Genomic DNA, 25474 nt, shown 5'->3' with positions numbered 1-25474 from the left:
TGATTTACATGTGCTAATATTGACTTGTCACGAAAAGGAAGGAAAAATACTGGAAGAGTGAGAAGAGAAACAAAAATCTTGTGTCTTGGGGATCTTTCCATTGTCCAATTATCTAAGCATGAATCTAAATGCAAGCCAGGGGGCAGACACAAGACTGTGCTACCTGTATCTACATAGAACAGTGGTGAGTTGCGATCTGTGAACAGAGTTAAAACTTCACAGCCTGTGAAACATTTCTTCAAGGATAATTTTGTTTGGTCATTATCATAGCTCTAGGGAGTGTAAATTCCATCCCCATTTTAGAAGTGAATAACTTTAGTGCGAGGGGTTGTGTGTCATTTGCAGCTTTATACAAGTAGTTGGTAAAAGAAAGAAATCTCAGCTCTAAATTCAAGGTCCTAACTCTCTCCGTTGATTTTCTGTTGCCGTGATAAAATTCCATAACCAAAAGCAACTGAGGAAAGAAAAAGGGTAATTTGGGCATATGGTTCCAGTGGGTTAGAGCCCTCATGTCCAGCACGGCAAGGTAGCAGGATCAGGAGGCTGGCTGATTACATTTTATCCACACACAGGAAACGGAAAAAGAGCAGGAAGTAGGGCCAAGAGATGAATCTTCAAAGCTGGCCCCCAGTGACACGTTTCCTCCAGCAAAGCTCCAGGGCCTTCTCAAACAGTGCCACTATCAGGAAACAAGTGTTCCTATCCATGAGGCAATGGGGGACATCCTCATTTAAACCACCACACCTCTGTTCACAATGCCTAAAACGGCAGACCTTGTCACCTACAAAATGGGAAGCCAGTTGCCTATAATTTAGCTGCTGCTTCCTGTATATGAATCTGTGGCTTGGCTTTTCTTGTCACTTCTCTTTGGCTCAGGATGAAATGTCACAAGACTTGGGACATTGTGATGAAGAAGGAATGTGTCCAGTGAGATCTGAGAAGTGCAGGGTACCCTGCTCGCTTGGCTGAGGGAGCAGAGGGAGGGCTCTCCTGCTAGGTTAAACTCTTCCACTCATCCTCACCTGTACCTTTATCCACCCACTTTGGTCCTCGCTGAACTGATTGGGATCCCACCCCTCCATGAAGAGTGTGGCCCCTTTAAACAAAGGCTGCTGTCCTCTTTCAAGGCAACTCCTGGGGCACACTGCTCTGTTGTGTCCAATTTGTAAGATGAAAGTACCCACTACTCTTGGTCCTTGGCCAAAAACATTGCCAATATTTCTTCTTCAAGTGTGTCCGTTAGAGCTTGAGATAGGCCCCATTCAAACACTCTCTGTGCCAAGAACTCCGAGCCAAGATCTTGGATGACTGCGCAGGACAGCAACTGTGATTTTCAAGTCCTAGTCAATGACATGTTTTTAACAGTAATACTGGATCGTGTGAGGTTTCAACTTCGAATTGGCTTTGCAATGACCTTTCTTGGCAGGATCGATAGGGTCTCATGCATCCAGAGATGTCTGAGGCCTCAAACAAACGGCAATATAGAGACTTACAAACTGAAGGAATTTTAGCTCAGATTTGTTTTAGGTTTCCGGTATATGTCTTCATTTCCCTGAGCCAGCGTGCTTCTATACCATGCACATAACTCCAGGGTGAACTGGAAGGGTGTAGCTCAGAGCTATTGTAAGGAGAACGTAGGGTTTAAACCACAGCTATGATAGGTTCTGTGAGGGGAAACTGTGGTTTTGAAAAATTACTGAAACTGCATTTGTGAGCATTATTATATAGTTAAGTGTGGCAGTGAGAGAAAGGGGTGAAGCTCTGACTCAGACATGATTCCGCTCTGCCCAGCTCATCCACCATGACAAAGGAACCTGTTTATTTAACGCAAGGGAAAAAATTCAGCGAGTGTGAGGCTGCCGTTAATGCTTCAGCTGGGTCGGTTTTGCCTGAAAGACAATAGACGTTTTCCTAATTTACAGGAATTAGAACTACTGAGGTTGAGAACAATGACTCTCCACTCTGGCCACAGCACTTGATGACCAAACCCAGGCTAATTGTGCTGTATTTAGAAAGTAAGATGAATGCACAGAAGAAACTTGCCTTTGATGGTAAATGTAGTTTATTCTTGGGCAAGTCAATTTCATGACATAGAGAATGTTTTTTTTAAGAAAGCATATTTAACCTGACATTTCTATTTTATCAATAATTCTCAAGTTTATTGACACAAGATAATAATAAGGACACAGGAATCATGAAGGGTAAAAAATATGTCTTATCGAAGAAATATGTGCGCGTACATTCACCAAGACACGCGTATAGAGACGTCGGCACCACCTAACCTTCATTTGCTCTTTAGCTCCTTGAGTTGTTTGCTGGCTGAGTGCCAGAGCTAAAGCAGCGTGGATAAAGGGCATTTCTGTTTATTTCAGTAGGAAAGATAGACAATAAAGTAATGTGACAGGAACATTATTATGCTAATATTCAAAGATTTATACTTTTAATATTAACTAAGTATATTAAAAAGCGCAAACATAAAAATACACAGGTATAAAGGGGCTGTCATTAGAACCCCAGGACTGAGCAGTGCCTAGACCCAAGAAATGCAAGAGGCATTTATTTTACCTATCATTCGAATGACTACGTGAACGAACAGCCAGACTGTGCTTTCTACAAAGAGCCAGATGCTGTCTCTCAATACCCACCCTACACCCATATTTTCACCCCAACCCCCATACCACCCCCACTCCATATTCACCCCCACACCCTACCTTCCACCCCCACTTACCATGTTTCCCTTCCACATCTGCCTTTCCCTAAAAGGGATCTTATGATGTCGCCAGTTGTAGAGAATGTTGCCAAGCCACAAAGAAAGAAATGTCACTTCAGTGTATGGTCTTTTCTTTCCTCTTTAACACAGACCTCGGGTAAGCCAACAGCTTCAGAGAAAGTATATCGGATATCAGCTTCTCAGAAAATAGTATGTGTTGTTTTCCACGTATTATCAACTTTTTCAGAAATGTACTATATATCCTCTAATAGGAGTAGGTGATGGGCAGATATAAATGTGTTTTTGAAAGAGCTGTGAAGTTTATTCTCATTAAGTCTATCCATGGGCCCAGGGTCTCCCTCAAAAGTCCATGTCTTTCTTTAAAGTCCTGAGTGTACGGCTTGGCGTCAAATGAATTCTAAGACCTTCAAAGTCAAGTTACCTCTCAAGTCAATTATGGAATGATAATAAGGCTGTGTAACCAGCAGGAAAGAGATTCTTCTTGTTTCACTCTGTAAAATTAGAGCGCTCTGTGAGAAATCTCCCAGCAGCAGAGTTCAACATCATCAAAAATGGTTCTTCTTGATCACTTTCAACTAAAGGCTTAGCTTTCAAGAGCCCACAGTGATGGAAGAGAGAGAAAGACGAAAAAGGAGAGGCAGAGGAAGAGGATGAGAGAGAGAGAGAGTGAGAGAGAGGAAGAGGGGGGGAGAGGAGGTAGGGGAGAGGGGAAGGGAGAGAGGGAGAGAGAGAGAGGGAGAGGGAGAGACAGGAAGAGAGGCAGAGGGAGAGAGGGGGGAAGGGGAGGGGGAGGGGGAGAGGGAGAGAACCAGTTGGTTACCCAAGCAAATGAGCCAAATCAAGGCCAGAAAACCCTGAATTGTCCTTAACAGGCAATGCAAAGCTAGGCATGGTGACACACACCTACCACCCCAACACTTGGGAGTTGTGAGCAAAAGGATTATAAGGTTCCAACAGCCTGAACTTCACAAGGAGACTGTCTAAAAAAATGATACCAGAGAAAAGTGAATTCAAATTCTCACTATTAGTTACTTACCTAGCTGGGGAAAGTAAAGAGTGAAGTAATGCTATTTTGAAGATATCATTGTGCAAGGCACACATATCTGAAATATTTTACATCCTTGACTACTGGAATTTTAGTAGGGAAAATTATAAAAAATCCTGTATTAGGCTAAAAATACAGATATCAGGAGATTGGAGTATCATCTATAGAGGATAGCTATCATTTATTTATTTGTTTGCTAATTCATTTGTTTTGGATTGAGACAGGGCTCCACTGTGTAGTCCAGGCTGGCCTCCAACTAATTCCTGAACCTCCTCCTGTTCCAGCCTCCCAATTGTTGTGATTCCAGACACTTGTCAATCACACCTGCCTATAGGATCTTCTAATAGAACCGCTGTACATTGGAAAACGGTTATATGTCGCTTACACGGAGAGCAGCTTTAGAGTCTAGATAGGGGAAGAAGATGCTTCATGAATTAGGGTTACGCTGATACATCTGTCCATATCAGCAAGTGCTCAAGTCCTACATCACCACGTCATCACGTCATCACGTCATCAGGTCATCACGTCACCACGTCACCACGTCACCCATCACGTCACCACATCACTACTTCACTTGTCGCCACGTTGCCACGCCCTGGCCTCTCCACGAATGAGGAGGAATTCCCCAAATTGTTTTCAGCCAGTGGCTCATACAGCTTAACTCTTTGTCTTCGTAGTCTGGCATTAATGTGGTTTTTTAAGAACAATTTCCATTGTGTAATGAGCAGTGTGGTGAGGGGCCAGATGACTCCTTGCTGTCAAAACAATCCCTTCTATTATTTTCTTTCTTCCATGTCTCACCTCTCTTCCTCCATCTCATCTTCCTCTTCGTTTTCCTCTTTTTTCTTTGTTACCTTGTTTTAAAGAAGTCTGAGCTGGAGTGGCTTCTATGCTATTACTCGCCAGTGGCTCCTCTGAACCTGGTTGTGACGCACTATCACCACATGGCCCGGTCCTGTGAATGCTTGGATTCGCTGATGAAGTGTTTCTCGTCTCCTTGTGCAGAAAACTGCAGCGTTCACATGAAAAATAAAAACCCATGGATCTGGCCTGAGAGACAGCTCGGCTAGAAGAGGATAAGTTCACAACCGAACCATCACAACCTGCTGGTTATCACAAGCTCTCCCCATCGGGGACAGGAAACAGGACCTCCAATGGCTGTGAATGAACTGTCTAAGAACCAAACGTGTCTCTCAGAAATAGGAACCAGATGTAAGCAATTGAGAATCCAGGGCACTATTCTGTCTCCAGTTTATTTTTAGCAGAAATGTGACTGAAGTCTTTCAGTACCATAATTAACTTTCAAGGATTGCCATTAATCTCGTTGTATAAGACAGAACCAAAAAAAAAAAAAAAACTTTTTTTGCATATAAGGTCTGAATGGAAAATCGTGATATTTTAAAGAGTTGAGTCAAGGGGGAGGGGGATGTTTTACGGTTTTCGTTCTCTCAGTTTGACCTGAATAACAGCTCGGTTCTCAGATGCAATCTGTCTTTAGATAATAGTGGCTGTTTATATACTTAGGATGTACCAACCTCCTCACAGTTTGGCAGTATTGCAGTCTAATATAATATTTGCCGTTCGTGTTTTGGGTGTGTAACAAGAGGACCTACGGTGTTGTTAGCTAAAAATCAACCCTAAGTATTAGAGCTTGGATCTGAACACGGTCTGCCCATGCCAGAAGGACACAAGAACCTTCTTTCAGCCTCTAGATGAAATCATAAATTATGTCCACAGCCCCAAAGACAGCCCTTGAGACACTTTGCACTACTTAGCAGACAGGCAGCCTCTCAACTGTCTCGAAGGCTGAGGAGGATCTTAGAGAGCTCCTTGGTCCATTCCATCCTCCCCTGGTCCAGAGGCTCTTTGGTTTTACCACACAGGGGTTGGAATGAGATGAGGGAAAGACTGTGATGCCCAGCCTGTGTGTTAGAGACCGAGAAGCACATCCCGGTGTACTTGACAGGGAAACTCTTTTTGAGACATGGGGTTTTTGGAACCCTGTCAACCACACTGGAGTTCTGGTTCTGTGTAAGGCCATCACAGTCTTTCAAAGATCAATATAACCACCACCGACACATACACTTTTACCTATTCTGAAAACTGCTTTGCAACAACAAGAGCAGAAAGAAGTTTTTAAAAATCCTTTTTACAAAAGCCAGTTTCCTCTTTTAACCACAAAGTGTTCCTTGGTGGGCCTTTGTTAATTATTAGATCATCAGGATGAGTGGTAAAAGCAATGTGTGACAGAACTCTGCTAAGTCTGGTTGAAAATTTTAAACACAAATATTTCCACCTAATAACTGTTTTGTTGTTTTTTCTTTCTTCTGATGCTAAGGATAAAACACTTAAATGTGCAAGGCTGACACTCGAACCTCCTAGTGACATCCCCAGCCCCAATATACTCTAAGAAATCATGAGTTCAAATAACTACTTCCCAATTGCCAGTCTTTAGGGATAGAAACACAGATGAGATGAAAAAGGACTGAAATTCCAAGCATTTAGCATGTGTGTGTATGTGTGTGTGTGTGTACATGTGTATGTGTGCATATGTGTGCATGAATACAAGACTGACTTTTCTCACTTTCTCACTTTCTAACATATTTACTAGTCAGGCCCTCTCAGTTGATCTCAGAGATCACTAAGATAGACAATCTATCTAGTCAGGCTCTCTCAGTTGATCTCAGAGATCACTAAGATAGAAAATCTATCTAGTCAGGCTCTCTCAGTTGATCCCAGAGATCATCAAGACAGACAGTCTATCTAGTCAGGCCCTCTCAGCTGATCTCAGAGATCACCAAGACAGACAGTCTATCTAGCTAGCTTACTCAAGTAACCCTGACTCACCCTTTCAAATGCTAGTCTTCAAGGGGCCACTGTACCCAGTGGGCATTTACACGGGTGCTGAAGAAGCAAGCTCTGGTCTTCATGCTTGTTGTTCATGTTCCAAGGCTTTAGCCATGGAGACATCACCCCAACCCCATGCCATAAGTTTTTAAAAGAACATGCTTCTGAACACCTCCTAGGAGCAGATCAAAGAGCATTGCCTATGAATTTGGGACAATGTGTCATATAACTTTAAGTGTGTTTTCGTCTCTCAAAGGTGAGTAGGGAGAGAACACAGAATAGTGAATCAAGTTGATTCCACAAATGCCCCCCAGAGAGCCTACACTGAACAAGTGCAGTGGGCACACTGAGAATGAGAGCAGAGCTCGAGAGGGTGGGCACTTCCCCTTTACGTGTTTGCTTTAGTCCGTGGGAAATACAGTTGCACGGTTTCTTTCTTCGGAGCAGGGGACAGGACAAGCTGCTGATGGCATGTAGTCAAGCTCTCTAGTAAGTGTGGGTTTAATTTAATAGATAAAGGCATAGGTAATAAATTTTAATTTAATAGATAAAAGACCTCAAAACCAAATTAACAGCTTATTAGGAATAACCTTTTTTAGAAAGAAATAGACCAGTATCTTAGAGCATAGCTCAGGGGCAGGCATGTTCTTAGCATGAATGAGACCTGAGATCCCCAGCTGCCAAAAGTATAGAAAGCGAAGCAATTAAGGAAAACACAATGGAAAACTGACTTAACATCATCACAGGAGAAAGGGCAGTGGAAAATTAACAAGACAGGGTATAGAAGCAAAAACAGGAGCTGGGAAGATAGCTCAGTTGGTAAAACACTTGCTGTGTAAGCATGAAGACTTCAGGCATAAAGAGTTCAGATTCCCCATCATCCACCCAAAAAGTCAGCCATAGCAGAATACCTGCAGTTCCAGGAAGACAGGCCTATCCCTATCCTGAGGCTGGTAGCCATCCTGGCCTAATCTGCAAGTCCTAGGCCTCAGTCAGAGACCCTATTGCAAAAACAGAATAATGGCCTCTAAGGAACAACACCTAAAGGTGACCACTAGCTTCCAAATGCATTGACCACACATGTACACACATGCATACATGTATGCATACACATATACATTGGCATATGCATGCACACACACATTAAAAAAGAACACCCTAAATTGTATGAACATAAAGTATAAGATGGTGAAAGCTAGTATATATCATTCAATCTTTTTTTTCCATTGGGAAAAAGTGCCAAGAAATTCACAGAGCAGGGACTAGAGATTTGGCTCAGTCTTTAAAACGTGAGTCTTGCAAGCACTGGGGCCTGAGTTCAATCCCCAGCACCCACCTAGAAAGCCAAGAGTGATGGATTTGTTTTATCATTCTACTGATCTTGCCTCTGAAGAGGAAAGTGGTATTCCTGTGCACACATGTCCATAGAAAAAAGAATGCATATGGGGGAGATGTCTCAGTAAGTAAAACATTTGCTATGCAAAGATGAGAACCCCAGTCTGGATATTCAGAACACAAGGAAAGCTGGACCCACTGGCACACTCCTGTAATCCTAGGGCTTTTGTGAGAAGATTGGAAGGCAGACAGAAGAATGCCCAGAAGCTTCAAGGCCAGCTAGTGCAGTGTGCACAGCACAGCAGCAGCCCTGTGTCCAGCGATGGTACAAGGGTGGGAGCCAACAATGAGGCTGTGTTCTGACTATGCACACTGTGATATGCACAGTCCTACACTCACACAGACAAAAAAGTGCATGGGTACACACACACAAATGTTCACAGAGACTTCAAAAATGAAAATCAAAAGGAATTCCCAGGAGAAAATCAACCCTCTAAATTACAAAACAATAATAAAATATGCTGTGTTTGCTTCACTCTTTCTGCTACATCTAGGAGATGAAACTCAGGTCCTCAGACTTGGCAGCAAGTACCTTTCTCCAAGAGCTGTCTCAGTGGCCCTATATCATGACTAGAAAGGAAAGAAACGCATTAAAACGTGTGTTCTGTGCACATGTCATGTGTGGAAGGTCTCTCATAAACTGGATGTTCATGTGTACATTCTATAGACGAAGCTGCAAACTATGAACATAGTAACCAATATCTACAGTGGTGTGTAGGGTTTTTGCAATACACAATTTATTATTCAGATGGGAATGAATCCTCAACAGCGATATGAAAAAAAGATGGAAAAGTGAAATGTGGCAATTATTAAAAGTCAATGTATTCCTTGCTTTACAGTGTATAAGAATTTATTTTGGGTTTGACTTAAAGGTCTCTTGGAACACAGTGCAAAATGGACCTAAGAGCAATCTCCTGTAGTAATGTATTCCCTCTATTGTTAGGAGAAAAAAACAGAGCCTTGAAGGCTCGGATAAGTAAAGAAAATGATCCTCTGGTTAAGGTCTACTGCATCTATCATCTGCAGGAAATGACCAGACTGAAACCCCAGTGCTTTCTAACCAACTCTGGGACTCAGTTTCCACCTCTCTAAAAGGGAGAGCTGTGGACCCATTTCTCTGCTTCCCACCATGACAAGATCATTGACATAGGTCTCATTCTTCAGCTAAGGGTGGGTCAGAGAGAAAGAGGGTGATAAGGTACCCACGGTTGTCTAAAAATTGTGAGGTGCTGCCTGGAAGGTGGGGGTAGGGGGTGGCAGTCAGCTTCAGGAAGGAACTGGGCAGAGACTCCACAATTTGGACAGGAGAAGTTTGACCATGTGCCCGAGTAATAGAGTCTGAGTGAGAACTCTCGCTGAAGCTGCCCATATGCATGCATGCATGCATGCATGCAGCCGATGCAGGTGCTGGCAATGTCCCAGGCTGTGCTCTGGGGCTAAGGGCTGTCTGGGATCGCCTGCACGCACATCAAGTCGTCCTAACCACCATGGACAGCTCACTGCTGCCCCAGCCAGCTTTGCGCGCTCACAAACTCCAAAGGAGTCACCCGCAGTGTGTTCCTCACTCTGCACCCTTCTGTGATCCGCACCAGCGCCAGGCAAGCAGCATAAGTGTGGGGTAGGCAGCAGGACTAAGTAACCAAATCCTTGCCTGAAATGTGATCTTTTCTAGAGTCACTGGTTTTTAAGCATCATATGAAGACCTCTGGCACAGAGAATCTCCAACCACTCCTTCATTTCCTCTCCTCTCCCTCGCAGCCCCTCACTCTGCCTTGGCTGCACAGTGTGTGTTAATCGACATAAAGCAGGCGGCCCTGGACCTCTGGCGATGGTGAGCTTTAAGGAACTGGGGAGGGTAGCAGGAAGTAGTACTCCCTGGACTGGGATAAGGGGAGCAGTCCACCCACCCTTTTCTCAGCCCCAGTCTGTCGAGAATTTTTCTTCATCATATCCCTGGGGTTTATTACACTTCTAACTTGGAGCAAGACAGCCCATCTCAGAGGATTTGGAGAATATCCTGAACCCCTGTCCCTGGGTCACATGTTCCCCGAGTCTTCTCTGGGAGAAACAGAGGGCCACCCATGCATTAGGTTAGTGACTCTGTTTAAGAGCCGTACCATCACCAGGCACCCAATATTTCTCATCCCTTTACATGATGCAATGAGGAAGAGTGCCTCAATTCTTCTGCTCTGAGCAAATCTTTGGCCGTGGGGAGTCTAGAAGCTTAGGGGACATAGCCAAGGAAGCCCGGGAACATTGGGTGAATGAAGGCAAGAGGACCCGGGCTCCTAAAGCTTCCATTTAGTCTGAGCTCCAGGAAAGCCAAACTCACCCCTTCCCTGTAAATGGGGATGTAAGTACTCGGCCACTCTGCTGCTGTAATGACCTCCCAATCCTGGGTGCTCTCCCAAGTACCCTGGGCCTCTTCTTGCTGTCTCTGGCCCACAAAGCCAAAGAGATCCTAAAAGGAGGCTGTGCTCTGTCATGGCCTTAGTTCTGACAGCCTGAAAAAGCAGGCGGGTCCCAGAACCATACAGCGAGCTGCTCAAAACAAAACATGCAAATCCTCACCAACCCTCCCGTGTCCAGAAGTCTTTCTGACTGAGAAGGCAGGTACATAGTGTACGGGCTGCCCCAAGGAGAGACTGCAAAGTGCCTGGTTTTACCTGGGGACTGGGGAGACAATGGGGACAAGGAAGCAAATGCTCCAAGGTCCAGCCTCACCTGGGGATGAGGCCTTCTAGGCAGCCTGCCAGGTTCACATGGAACTGGACTACAGCTAGAACTTTCTGCAACATGGCAAGAGACTGTCCTTTGAACAGGGGGTGTCTTTGAATCCCATTTGTGGTCACATGCAAGTCCAGAGCTGTCTGCTCGAGGGAGCCAAGAACTTGACTCAGCAAAAGGCTTCTAAAGAGCAGCAGCCCAAATGATGCTGTTTCTTTCCCTCCTTCCCTCCTTCCCTCCTTCCCTCCTTCCCTCCTTCCCTCCTTCCCTCCTTCCCTCCCTCTCCTCAGATATTTCTTGCTAGCCATGGGTGTGAGGGTACACAGGTGTGGGACCTTGAAACCCCATCTTCCTAAGACTGTGGTAGCTTGCATCATGTTGGGCTCTGAAAGGCGTCTACTAGATGGTCTTCCGGTCATGTTTGAAGAAAGCAGAGCATTTCCAGGGTTTTAATGGATGAGAAAAAGTGTGGGGTCCATTTTTCTGATCACAGGAGGATCTCATCAGCCTGGCACACTCTTCAGCCGCTCCCTGGAGTGGCATTCCAGGTATTAGCAGAGTTTTATCCTCACAGGTGACTCCTCCTCTGTGGATGCTCAAGCCTCATGTTCCCTTTCCTCTGGGCAGTCTTTGAGGGCCCTCGCCTTCTCCTCCTGTCCCAGTGGGCGAGTCATCGGAGCTGTGATCCCACGGAATCAAGCGTGGACACTACTCGAAGGGGTAACTTTTATCAATGACAAAGTGGCCAGAGGAGACAAAGGACGATGACATTTGTTTGGTTTTGTGGGATTTTGGAGACTTGACCTAGAGCTACTGGCAGACGTGAGAATTGGTAGCTAATCCTAAGTAGGACTTGGACACATAAATCAAATGTTTATTTCTTTGCTTATCATTTGACCCAAAAGGAAGACAGAGAAAGTACAGAATACAAGGACAACTTTGAGTTTTCCATTAGCTTCTCTCCAAAGAGGAAACACCCAGGTAACACCTATAAACTGGTGACCACCATGAACTTGTGCGTGCGGGGCCCCTCCTTGAAAGCTGGATTTGGAAAACTGTCACTTACAGAGCAGGGAGCCTAGACACTGTTCTTGAGTTCAGTGTTTCCATGAATGTGGACTGGCAGGGACAGACCTTCAGAACCTCATGTTTGCCAAGGCGCACTTGTGTGACAGAAAGCCTAAGCAAACTTGTCACCTGATCAAGCATGTGACCTGTTCATAAATCTGGGGGTTGGGTTCCCTCTCTGTTTCCTTGCTGCCTTGTGACCTTAGCAAGATCAGAACTTAGATTATGATGTCATAAAACACCCTTTGCAGTCAAGGCAAAGAATCAGGGGCTGGGTAGATAGACACTAAAGGTAATTTCTACATTAAGGAACACAGTCCCCTTGGAGCAGGGCCTGCTTCCTCATAATGGAAAAGACCACTTACACAAAGCTTTTTATTCATTAAAGACTTGATTTTACAAAACAAATATTTCTGAATGAGACTGTCAGGATGTCCCTTCCTTGGCCAGAACATGGAGGAGTTTGTAACTCAAGGAAAAAGTAAAGCAACAGAGCATGAGAAAGTGTTTAATTCTGAGGAGATAAAGCTACTTATTCCTCATTCTCTACATTTTCTCTATAGTTTCTCTTTGTGTTTCCAGGAGAGGAAATTCTTTTAAAATGGATAATGTTTTTCCATTAGCCTCAGAAAAGATGGTGAGTGATGGGGTAGAGAAAGGAAGGAAAGAGAAGAGGGTCAATTTTGTCTAATTAGGAAAATAGCAACATAAATCAAAGTAGTGTATAAATTCCAGCTTTTAACGAATAGTGTGTCTAGTTTTTGTTTCAACCTTTTATTGGGGGATTATTTTCTTTTTAAGTCAGAGTAATTTGAGACTTGGCAAAGTACCTTTGGAATTTTTTTTTTTTTTTTGGTGGTGAAGCAAATATCATTTTTAATGTTAAACAAGTCTCAGGGAACACAGCAGAATGGTTGCTTTGCGAGTCCCTTCTTTTCCTCTTACAGGGTTCCCTACTTCAGATCAATTAGGGTCCCAGCATCTTTGGGGAAGGGTTATCACAGTGTCACAGGTTCAAACGTTGTCTTTTCGTGCCATGCAAACAAGTCAAACAGTTGCAAATTCTTAACCGCTTAAAGGACGTTATGGAAATTCCCGGGTTTCTTTTTAAGGTGGGAAGAAGCCAATTTTTTTTTTTTAAAACAAGTATGAAGTTTAAAGTAATCAAGGGAAGGAGACAAGGGCTTCTGATGAGAGGGGACCCCGCCCAAGACAGCTGAAAGCTTAACTGCTGGCCAGCAGCAAGGCTTCAGAAGGGGAGGAGTGAGAAGTCCTAGCTGTACCCACCCCCAGAAGTCTGTAGAGCATCAGGGCGACAGCCCAGGCCTGACAAAGGTCTTTGAGTGACACTAGCCTCCTAGAGAGACAGATGAAAAATTCCAGCAGGATTGTCTAGAAGGCAAACTTGAATGGTTCCCATGTTCATTTCAGCGGGATCTAGAACCTGGGGGAACCCGTACACACACACACACACACACACACACACACACACACACACACACCTCTATTCCCTTTCCTGTATAAGAACCAGTAACTCACAACTTTCTCCCCACCCCGCCCAGCAGCGCTGAGAAACTGAAGCAACTGGGATAAGCTCACTCAGTCAATCTATAGCAGGACAGAGAGTAGGTTATCAGAGGAAGGGTGAGTTAGAAGGACTTTGTGCGCTCCAAGTCCTCTGTGATCACAGAGTGGGTCTTCATCCTTGCTCACACACCCTTTCTAGGATCTGCTCCAGATGTGATGTCCCTAGTCCTCCCTAAACAGTAAGGCCAAAAATCGCCTTTGCTCTCCTGGGTTTTAGGGTTAGTCCCCTCCCCAGGAGAAGGCCACACCAGGCAGGAAGGCTGGCTCGCAGCAGTGCGAGCTTGCAAGAGAGCTTGGGACTCTTGGGATTCGCAGGCCACCCGGGGTTCCTCCTTGCCGCCCGTGGGGACCGGGCTCCTGGACCTGCGACTCAGGCGGCAGCAGGCCGGTTCAGAAGGAGAAGAACGTCAGATCGGCCCACGCGGACTGGGACTGGGGTGGGGCTCCGTGGCTCTCGGCTCCCCTGTGCTCCCCGCCCCCGCCGGCCGGCTCACCCCTGCCTGCTCCGCCGGCGCGCGTTCCTCGGGCGCCACCTCTTTGCGACTCGCTCACTTCTCAGCAGGTTGGCCCCGGAGCGTGTGAACCTTCCAGGGCTGGGCTCACAGCTCGTCTCCAACCTGCGCCGCCCCAGCTGGGCCGCTCCGCCCCGCCGCCGGAACCCGCCCTCGCGGCCACCTGGCCCTCGCATCCACGACACGCGCGCCTGCAACTTGTTCAAGGGCGTTGTGGAATCAACTTTCCGGAAGCAACCAGCCCACCGGAGGAGGTAGACCAACAGCTATGTATATATACGCGCTCTGCCGCAAGTGGCTGTGCACCCAGAGGCCCGGTGCGCAGGACAGCTGACTCCTGCGGGACACTCGCGTTTGAAGAGAAGTTTGCCCTGCCCCAGGACCCAGAGCGCTGCCGCCAAGACGAATTAGACACTGCTATGGGAGCCACAGCAACGCGCCACGCATCCCCGACGCCTATGTAAAACGCTCGGTTTTCGCTCTTCTTTCAGAGGAAGCTCTCTGATTGCTTTTCCCCTCTCGGGTCCCTTTTTGCCTGTGCGGTTTGAGAGAGGCACAGTTGGAGGCGCTGATTCCTACAAAAGTAAGTGCTCAGGGGCTCGGAGACACTTTTTTGCTTTCTTTTTCTTGTTTTCTTTTTTCCTCGTAACTTGTGAGATGCCCTCGACATTGGAGTGGCTGCTGGGAAGCCACGGGGTTCCAAAAAAGGGAACGGGGCAGTACGAGGAAGAGATGGAGAACCAAGACTGACTCTCGGGTTCCACTCTTGCAGGTCCCCAGAGCCAGCGAGCGGCACGATGCTGCGGAGGCTGGTTCAGCAGTGGAGCGTCCTGGTGTTCCTGCTCAGCTACTCCGTGCCCTCCCGCGGGCGCTCGGTGGAGGGGCTTGGCCGCAGGCTGTAAGTACCGGGTCTTCCTCCTAGGGTCAGGGGTGGGGAAGACCAGCGCCAGAGGTGGCCAAGCTGAGGCGGCAGATGCCCAGGAAGCCTAGGGCGCAGAGCCTTCCCTGATGCTACCAACCTAAGTTAGACACTGTCACGGGGTACCTGCTAGCAAGGAGCTGAGCCCAGGAGAGCCATCTAGAGAACTAGTGAGACCCCAAAATAGACAGGCAAGAGACAAGTTTGATGTGCCTTTCTGTAAGAGGCAGTCTTTCTCAGAATCTCCACTGGCAAGATATCTGCCTGGAGGGAACCACCAAAGTTACTTTACCCACCGGGAGGTTTTGAAACTCAGCAGGAAACTGAGGAATTCAGGAACTGTCTGTGCACTTGTGTGTGTGTTTGTGTGTGTGTGTGTGTGTGTGTGTGTTCGCGCGCGCACACATGTCTAAATGTGGGTGGCAGTTTGTGTGTGAAAAGCAAAAATTGTCTAGTTTTATTATGAATGACATAATTTTAAGCATATAAAACATGACTGCGTTACATAACAAAGCATATTATATAATTTAGTAGTAACAACTTTTTAGTGGCAAACGTCCAACTTTAGTATCGATACCATTCAGGAAGGCGGGTGTGCTTGCCTCCAAAATGGACTTTAGGCGTGGAAACTTTCTTTTTCCTGGAATTATTGCTAACGGTTCTTTAATCCAGACTCGAAATATTTGCATTGTAGACTGAAAGATTGGAGTTAGGCATTCTCAGCTGGTGGTTTGGTCTTTGTTTTGCTTTTTTTTTTTTTTTTTATTTCTTTAATAAGAGTAATTTTGACTTTGAGATAAGCATACATCTAAGTACACCAGCTGCTGTCTTTGGGAAGTAGTAGGCATGCTTGGCTCTTGCTGTCTTGATAGACTATTAATGTTCGTCAATGTAGAAGTAATACCGTCTAGGACCGCTCTCTTAGCACAGACTCTGGTCGATGGGAAAACCATGAAGTTTAAGAACTGAGCCGTTTGGCTCTGGAGAAGGCATTAGGAGAACTTGCTCACCTCACAATAGAAGCAGCAATATCTACCTAATATTTATAGTCAGGTTCCTGGTGCTTCTTGTAAACTCCCGAGGGTATACAAAAAGGCAACTGTTCAGCGCCTGCTTCTGGTCTATTCTTATTAGTTCGGCAGAAAAATCTTTAAATGAAATTACTTTAGACATGTCTGGATCTTGGCACCAAAATGAAACTCTATTATGAATCTCCTAAGGCAAGTTGTGTAGAGCATTGTACTGGAGATAAGGCAGCATTGTCCCAAGAGTGAGTGTACTGCTGGCTCACTTCTCAAAATTGTCTTCAGACTTTTTGCTCATTTTCGAGACTTGTGTGAAATTCAATTACCTAACATCCAAATATAAATACAGATGAGCTGAATTTTTTTTTTTTTTAAAAAGCACACTTACATACTGTATTTATTTGGATAAGAATTTCTGTCTTGGAACAGAGCCAACTTTTTCTTTAAAGTTGCTTAATACCTATTTTCTCTTTTGAGAGAGAGTAAATGAACCGTGCTTGAGTCTACAGTGACGGCATAAAATAGCACTAAGCTGTCCTTACAGCTGTTTTTAACTCTTTCTTTGTTGCATCTTACAGAACTACTCCTCAGAAACCATTTGGTAGCTAGGGACTCCGTTCTAGCTCTGTGTGTAGATGAAATACAATAGTGTAGTTAAAATGCTCACACTTGGCTATGGTTATAACACTAAGAGATGCTCACTCCCATACCTAATGGCTAATAACTGTGGTTTTTAGAGGGAGTCTAAATTATCATAGCCAAATGGAAGTTTGTTTGTTTGTTTGTTTAACTCATTATTTTTGCACACGTGCTGAACAAAACATTTATGGACTACTTCCCAAGACGAGGCTAGCTCCTTAAAAGAAATTCTAACTTACCGACAAACCCTAATATGCAATTTTAGGGACACTGCTTAAGATGTATTGATTTTTTTAAAGCTAGAGACTGCTACCTTTTTTAGAGACAGTAAGTGTGCTTCCTAAGCCATCGGAAGGTGAATGGTAATGACTAAGGTCATGATCCAATTGCCTACTGGAAAGTTGGGGTGGGTAGATGCTGCTGTGTAGACAAACACAGTGGCTAGAGGCTCTCCATGTTTGCCATAGCAAGGGAACCCCGAATGATGGAGAAGCCCGAGGCACCATTGGCTGTCTTGCTGAGACCGGATTGGGTCTATTCCACATAATGAAGGAATAACTTTCTACTGAGTCATGGGGGTTGGAAGGCAGCTTTGTGAGTCATGCTAACTCTAACACCCTAACCCTGTCTCCTCTGTGGACCACAGAGCTTTTCCCAAACTCCTAGTGTGTCCCCCGAGCCTCACATCAGCACACACAAACTCGGGCAGAGAACTTTCCATGGCTGCTGTTGCCCTTTCCTTGACAGCTCCTGAGATACTTCATTTTCCTCCTTGAAAGCTCCCTTGAGAATGTTTCTCTTCCTAGCAGAACAACTATGTTTTAACTGAAGTCCAAGTTATCTCTGTTAAACTTTCGACCATTTTTTCTTTTTCTTTTTCTTTTTCTTTTTTCTTTTTTTACAATAATCAAAGAAGACAATAAAGCATTAATGCCCTTATTATTTTTTTCCATACTGGCACTTTGGTTTGTAATAAGATCCTTGTGAACTACTGTGCTAGGAAATGTTTACAGATAATGATTGTTGCCATATTTGCAGCTAAAATGTTTCAGCGTTATCTATGTTGAAAAATCCCTTCATTTATTTCTCACAACCAAGATCTATCCTGTTTGCTCATGTTAAGTTACCGGCAAACCCTAATATCCAATTTTCTCTACCATCTCTTATAATATTTTGGATAATTTCATGAAGCTTATTTCCCACTGATTATAAAGATATCATTGTGTTCTTCCAGTCCTTTAATGCAATTTCCCAAACATATATGTGTTCTCCACAGTAGTTTAAAGGCAATCGTCCTAAAGATACTAAGTAATTTGTCTTAAGAGTACATAAGATAGGAACCATGTACCCCACTGGAGAGGTACCAAACACCATGCTACTTGTATTTTATAAAACACAAGGATAAACTATTGTTGCATTTTTCATGAGAATCATCTTGGGAAAGTACAGCTTCTAAGCTGTGATGCTTCTAAGAGGGTGCCATGACTCATAGTGACGGGCTGGACAACATGACAGACACCCATGCCAGTGACAGAGGCAGGGGCGATGGTGACTTGATTCAAATAGACCACCCATTAAAAGTTTGGCTCCAGGTTCAGATAGAATTGAAAATTAACTTGAAGACAAGAAGTACATCAGCCAGAAATTGGGAAGGAAATAGAAGTCCCTAGGACAATTAATTATCAGCAAAAGTTTCTTTCAAATGGGATATTTTGGTAAAATATTCTAAACTGTGGTGCCCTGAAAGCCACCATTAGAGTAATTGTGTCCTTTAAAATGTTATTAGAGGATATAAATACATTGTACCCAAACCTCAAATTTGTAGATTATTAAAAGTTTCCAGATTACTAACTGTTACCAGAGTAAGAGAATTTTAATCTATTCACATGTGGCACCTTCAGAAAGGAAGAGCGACTCCTTCATGCCTCATTTAAACCAGGCTCCTGTTAAATTCCTTTTCATGAAGTCATGTCTTAAAAAAAAAAAAAAAAAAAAAAAAACAGCTATATGGCTTAAAGTCAGTCCTCATACCAGACTACTACAAGGAGACTGGCATTCTGACCTCACCCCATGCCCACAGTAAACCGAGCTCTGAGAATCCTGCCTCCTCATTCTGCTGCGGAAAACAACTTTGGGTGAAGTTGGTCGGTCCATCATCATGGGCTCACTATACTTTGCTGTTTCTTGTCCCCTTGCTGTGGCACTCACTTCTGCCTTACCTGGGTTTGAGAAGATGTTGGGGACTTTTGAGAATCAGAACCTTGCTTTCTGGACTTTCCTCATATAAACTAGGAAAAGTCATCTCATCAACATCCCTCTTTTCCCCATCTTTAAAATGGGCCTGATGATATTGTTCATTATTCTCTTGTTTCTCTGAGGAGTTGGCAAAGTTCTATTTAAAGGGCCCCAGACAGTCTTGTAAAATAAAATAAGAACACTCAGGAAGTGGGCCTGTGAAATACACTCAGATACTTCTGAAGAGAAACCATTTCAAATGGCTAGGTCTACTGGTGAAAACTGGAATTTGGTCTAAACTTAATTAAAAGCTTTAGATGGTGGTGCACACCTATGATCCCAGTACTTGGGAATCTAAAAACAAGGACAGAAAAAAATGAAAGAGAGATAAAGAGATGGGGGAGGAAGGAGAAGAGAAAGTATGAGTTGAAGCAAGCCCAATGGTTGGTGTAACGGGTAGTGACTGGTGTAAAACATAGACGCTCTGAAACTCAAAGCAATCCACATGCCTCAGCTTTCTAAGTACTGAAATTCTGGGTGCTCACCATCTTCCTATGTCCCTCTCAGATTTTTTAATTGAAAAGAAAACATTAAGAGGAATTGGGAGATCTCATTAAGGCAGAGTTCAGAAATAAACCATCTGCTGCTACTACTTTAGGGGAAAATTTACCTATTTGGCCGCCTCTCCCTCCGCCTTCACAAAGGGTTCCCGAGGAGTAGTATTCATAGATGTTACATTCTTGCATCTTGGTCAGATGTTTCCCTAAATTGCCTTCCCTTCCCTTCAGTCCTCCCTCAGTCTTCTTGCTTTACTTTCTATTTCAGCTGTTTGTGTTATCATGGTCTCACCGTGTGTGTGTGTGTGTGTGTGTGTGTGTGTGTGTGTGTGTGTGTGTGTGTAAGCTTGGAACAACTTCATTTGCATTTCCTGGGAGCTGGACGGCTGAGTTTGTTCCTCTAACAGAACTCTGGAAACTGTGACAGAATGTTCATAGTGAGGGTCCATCTCCTAGCTAGATTTTCTGCAGCAAGACCTAAGGGCAACTTATTTTTTATTTTATTCTTTATTATATATTTTCAGTGCTGCAGACTGAACTGAGCTAGGGTTTTGTGACTGAACCTAATTTCTGAGCATAACTGAATCATGTTGTCAGCAAGCATGGGAGCTGAGTGCGATGACCCCTTTACTTTATACAAATGAAGCCCCAAGAATTTTCCTGTTCCCACCATGGCGAGACTTGGGGACTGGTTCCTAGGTCTCCAGTTCCTCTCTCCCCTCCCTACTCTAGAAGCCAGCTACTCACCAGCTTATTCCTTCAAGGAACCCTCTGCTGACAACTGTCTTCTCCCCTGACAGCAAACGTGCAGTGTCTGAACATCAGCTACTACATGACAAGGGCAAGTCCATCCAAGACTTGCGCCGCCGTTTCTTCCTCCACCATCTGATTGCTGAGATCCACACAGCCGAAATCAGAGCTACCTCGGAGGTGTCCCCCAACTCCAAACCTGCTCCCAACACCAAAAACCACCCCGTGCGGTTTGGGTCAGACGATGAGGGCAGATACCTAACTCAGGAAACCAACAAGGTAGAGACATATAAAGAACAGCCGCTCAAGACACCTGGGAAGAAGAAGAAAGGCAAGCCGGGGAAACGCAGAGAGCAGGAGAAAAAGAAGCGAAGGACTCGGTCTGCCTGGCCAGGCACAACTGAGAGTGGCCTGCTTGAGGACCCCCTGCCTCACACTTCCAGGACCTCACTGGAGCCCAGCTCAAGGTATTGGTCCACTGTGCTCTGCAGGGCTCCCCTTGCTCCCTCTGCCTTGGTCCCAGAGACCCAGAATCTTCTGTATCTTGATCTGTGACTACATGATTTAAAACCAGTATAGGCCGCACTCCGGGTCCTAGTCCTTATTATTCCGCTAAACAATTTAATTTCCCTACCTCCCTCCCGCCAGCCCAATCAACCAACCTACCTACCTTTGTTTTTCCTTCCTTCCTTCCTTCCTTCCTTCCTTCCTTCCTTCCTTCCTTCCTTCCTTCCTTCCTCTGTTCCTCCCCATCCTCTCCCCCTCCTCCTTCCTCCCTTACCTCCCTCCTCTCCTCCTTACACTCCCCTTTCTGTCTTCCTCACTCCTATACACACACACACAAAGAGAGAGAGAGAGAGAGACAGACAGACAGACAGACAGACAGACAGACAGACACAGACACACAAAGGGTCTTCTTCATAGCCTAGGCTGACTGTGAACTCAAAGCAATCCTCCTGCCTTAGCCTCTCAAATGCTGGAATTATAAGCATTTCCTACCAACAGAGTTAGTAATTTCAATCCTTACCTGAGCTTCTGAACCTGGTGAGCCTCACCATGGTTTGCTGGGAAATTATACTTGTTCCTCAGGTCAACATCTTGGAAGACTTTCCTGATAGGTTTTTTTTTTATTTCTTGCTTTTCATTCCTTATTTTCAAAGAGGAACTCAGAAGGCCTTGGTAATCCCCACCAACATGGCCAGGCAGTATCTCACATAAGAATTTCTGAGACATTCACACATTATTCAATTAAGTGTATTTTATTACACTTCCATCTTATTTTAATGTAAAGAAATTAAGGGTTTTTTTTTTTTGAAACACATGCTTTGTACTTATTTTGTTTTCAATTTCATTTAATTAACTGAGCTGGTTTCTACCAACCACCCCCCCCCAAAAGCAACTGTTTCTGACATTTTTCAGTCTTAGTTTAGATTTCAGTTTTTCTCATATACTTTTGCATAACAAGCTGGCACCAGTTTCCCCTACTGATACAGTAAGAAATAAGGAGATGTCATATCTTGCAGCTGGTTTACCCTTCTCTCACATAAGCAGAGGCTCAGAGCACTCACAGGTAACAGAGTTCAGTAACTCAGATTCAGGTCTTGGGTCTAAGATTAACATCCACCACCTTAAGCAAATGAAGAGTCAGACTTGCTTTTGTCTTCTGTGACAAAGTACCAAGCTCAGGGAGTTAAGAGAACATTACATGCAATTACATGATTTCAAGCCTTTGCTGTGGCGTCTAGAGACTTGGTTCTGTTCACTTCATATACATGTATGTGTTCGCTATGTATTTTATATGGCAAGTGGCCAAGTTTCTATGAGGCAAAAGGGGGACAGATATTAATTTCATTTTACCACAAATAAAACCAAAACACCTCACAACTGGAGAACCTGAGTCAGTTCATGGAATTGGACTGTGCACCCCCACCCCGGCTAGGTTTGTTCCTCTTTCCCTGGTGCTCAGGCCAGTGCTGCATTGGCACAGACTTCTCCATGTACACCCACTGATAGGATCTGCTGCTTTGTTTGGCATTTTACTTCTCAGTATGGAACTTGTGTGAGGTTTGAAAGAAGGAGGAAAGCCACACAAGAACACATCGTATGCAATTCATGATTCTCATTATTTAAAGTCCCCATGGCTGTTCCAGCTCTTTGACTTGATACAGACAGGTTTATAGAGCTCAAAGGGGGAGTCCAAAGCGGCAATACTTCATCCCCCCTCTCTCAATTTGTTAAGAAACAGTAAATAAAACAGAAGTTACATTGAATACATTATAGATTCCTTACTCAATGTGCAACTGCATTTGAGAACTCCCAAGAACAGCAGTGCTCTATTCTGCAACTAGTTAACCAGACCTGACTCACTGACATACCAAGGGTACTTTAAGAGGTAAATACAATGTATATATCTATAGCTAGTGCAAAAGCTCCTGCTAAGTCCTGCTTTATCAATTATCTTACAGTATACATATGTCTACATTAGAACTATAAAAACAGAAGCATAAGTAATTTTCACAAACACTTCTTTCCTCTAAAGTTTGTACTCGTCTTGAGGTGTCTGAAAAATATTGATAATCAACATTCACCAATTCTTATGTCTGGTGCTAAGCCTCCATTAAAATGCATCTAGCAAAAACAATGAGGCAGTGTCCTAAGCAAAGACAGGCACAGGCTGAAAGTCATCACGAAGGGTGAGATCCAGGAGTGTGCTGCTCACAATGTGCTAAGACATGCAGACTGAGAAGCCCAAGTGGAATCTTTAGATTAAAGATCTTAAAGGTTTGTAAGTGACCAGCCCTTTTAAGAACATCATTTCTCTACGTCTGAGCTATCTAATGATTTCAGAAGTCTAACTAAGTGGCAGGTGTGAGCTTTAGTATACATTATTATATAGTTTCTTAAGGAAAACGAACAGGGAAATTTACCTGTTTCCTCTCCTATAAAATGATCAAAGGAAATATATATAACTTTTAGCCTTATGATTGCATTAAAAAATGTGATGCTTGTTATAAGAAGCTCGAATCATCTAGGGAGTCATTTCTAAAAATTGTGTTTTGGCTTAGAAAATACTGAGTTAGAAAAATATGAAAGCCTTTCAGTGGCCAAAAAACCTAAAACTCTTAAGTATTATCACACACAGGCGCAAATAATACACATACCACACACACCACACATGTACACACATACACACTACTCATACGCACACCAAACACACACCACATACTACACACACATCACACATACACATACCACACACATACACACACCAAACACACACACACACCATACACATACCACACACATACAAACACCAAACACACACACACACCATACACAGACACATGCCAAACACACACACACACACACACTGCACACCACACATACCATACACATACACCACACACACCACACACTGCATACCACACACACACACCTCCCTTCATGCTAGCTACTTGATACATTTTACTTGGCTTTTCTAGTATGTACCTTTTAATAAAGACAAATTCAGAAAGAGCCAAGTAAAGCCTAGATAGGGTGAAAATTTATTCCTTTCTTTCTGAGAAAAATAATTGTTCAAAATGCTATTAATTTCCACTTTTGTTATCTTGAACTCAATCTAATAAGTGCCACTTAGAAAGACACATTTTAGTAGATGCAGTTCACAAATTAGTGAATTATTATTACTTTGCTTTACTGCTAACATCTATCTATCTCAAATATTCATCTTAAGCTCTCCTTTTCTCTGCAGTTAGGGCTCTTTCAGTATTCCAACCCAATCAAAACTACTGCAAGAGTCAGCTTCGGGAGACTCCTTACATGTTAGCAACTTTTCTTTAAGTTGCATGTGACACGCCAAAGTGGTCGAGACTTTCTGACTCCCACACCCACACATGTCTGCAGCATAAGGCTCCACCCACACATCCGACTGTTAATTCAATGACACAGTCAATTCCTACTCCAATTTCCTTATAAATGAGTGTGTTTTCACTGAAATAGATTTTACAAAGAGAAGAGTCAGGGAGCTCTCAGTGCCCTGGCCCTATCACTACAGTCTCCACCCCAGCACAACCTCTGAGTAATCACACAGACAGAGCAACGGTAGCTCAGTTTATTCCTAGGTGTCTGGTCATTTAAAAACAGACTTTTTACTGAAACAGGAGGATTGCAAGTTTGAGACTGGTCTGGGCTATCCAGTGAGAGTCTTTCTTTTAAGAGAACGTTTTTTGCTTCTCTTTAAAAGATCCATTCAAACCAAACTAGGAGAGAGAAATAATTCTTGCTTTTGTCTGAGAAGTTAAAGGCCAGTATCAGCCTCATGATGAGTGTGCAAAGACAGCTTAAAAACATGACAGGCCTCGTCACATGAACACAGCATGTTCTGTTTAACAACCCCTCTTCCAATGTGTGTCCAGCATCCCGGACCCCCCCCCCCCCAGCATCACAGTCCACAGCTAAATGAGCACCCAAGCAGAATAAACAAACTTTGGACCACTCACATCAGATATGCCGAGAAATAAACTTCTAAGTGAGGAACACTGATGTCTGAGGCCCTGACCTTGCCTCATCCTCCAGATCCTGCACCCTGCTGTTTTCCTGACATGTCACTAGCAGGCAGCCTGGTTCTTCTTTTCCTAGCTGACCATGGTTGGCTATCCAGGCCCTCTTATCTGTCTGTGCCACTCTGACCTCTCAGTTGGATCAAGAACTCCCGCCGTAGCTGAGGTTCCTGAGATGGGTGGACAACCAAGAGGTACTTTTCATAAGTACAGCTTGAGTCCCCGCCATCTCTTCCCACTGAGATCCTGCCTGTCTCTTTCACATCTTTATTGCCTGTTGTCCTTTCCGCAAGAGAGATTAATCTCTTTTTTCCCCTCCTTTGTCTTCACAGGACGCATTGAAATTTTCATCGAAGATCTTCCAAGGACACGTTACGGGATTTTGTAACAGTAAACATATGGAGAGTATTAGACATATTTATTGCCTGTACATACTGTAAATGCATTACGGTCAAACTGTCTCCCCAGGAAACTGCACATGGGTCATGTGAATATTTTTCCTTTTTTGCCAAGGCTAATCCAGTTATTACTATCACTGTTACCATAATTTATTTTGTCAACTGATGTATTTATTTGTAAATGTATCTTGGTGCTGCTGACTGGTTTTTTTTTTTTTTTTTTTTTTTTTTTTGTAACATAACGCACTTTAGGTCTACATATCAAGTATGTTGATAAATTTAACACAGAAAAGTGTCTCTATTTTGTGGTTCATTTTAATGAGTTCTGAAATATAATTATCTAGACCGATTTCCTTCTGTGCATGTAAAAATGGCAGTATTTTAAATTTGTAAAGAATGTCTAATAAAATATAGTCTAATTACACCACGACTCACAATGTGAACTTTATTCTTTAAAGTTTCTAATCAGAGAAACACAAT

The 25474-nt window shown here is 43.9% G+C and overlaps 1 protein-coding gene across 1 annotated transcript; it reads left to right on the top strand.

Moving 5' to 3' along the window:
• The first annotated feature begins 14033 nt into the window (after nucleotides 1-14033).
• On the top strand, nucleotides 14034-25424 carry Pthlh (parathyroid hormone like hormone). The gene is made up of 4 exons (XM_034512379.2): nucleotides 14034-14495; nucleotides 14685-14810; nucleotides 20088-20504; nucleotides 24929-25424. The coding sequence occupies exons 2-4, from the start codon at nucleotides 14710-14712 to the stop codon at nucleotides 24936-24938; spliced, it is 528 nt and encodes a 175-aa protein (XP_034368270.1). The 5' UTR covers nucleotides 14034-14495; nucleotides 14685-14709; the 3' UTR covers nucleotides 24939-25424.
• The last annotated feature ends 50 nt before the right edge of the window (nucleotides 25425-25474 follow it).

This window comes from Arvicanthis niloticus, chromosome 9 (genome assembly GCF_011762505.2).
Source record: "Arvicanthis niloticus isolate mArvNil1 chromosome 9, mArvNil1.pat.X, whole genome shotgun sequence".
Classification (NCBI taxonomy): Eukaryota; Metazoa; Chordata; class Mammalia; order Rodentia; family Muridae; genus Arvicanthis; species Arvicanthis niloticus.
This window is presented reverse-complemented; position numbering and strand designations above follow the sequence as displayed.

Coding starts and splice junctions, on each gene's coding strand:
- Pthlh (XM_034512379.2), top strand. CDS start 14,710: ATGCTGCGGAGGCTGGTTCAGCAGTGGAGCGTCCTGGTGTTCCTGCTC. Junction 14,811..20,087: donor GAGGGGCTTGGCCGCAGGCT/GTAAGTACCGGG, acceptor CTCCCCTGACAG/CAAACGTGCAGTGTCTGAAC.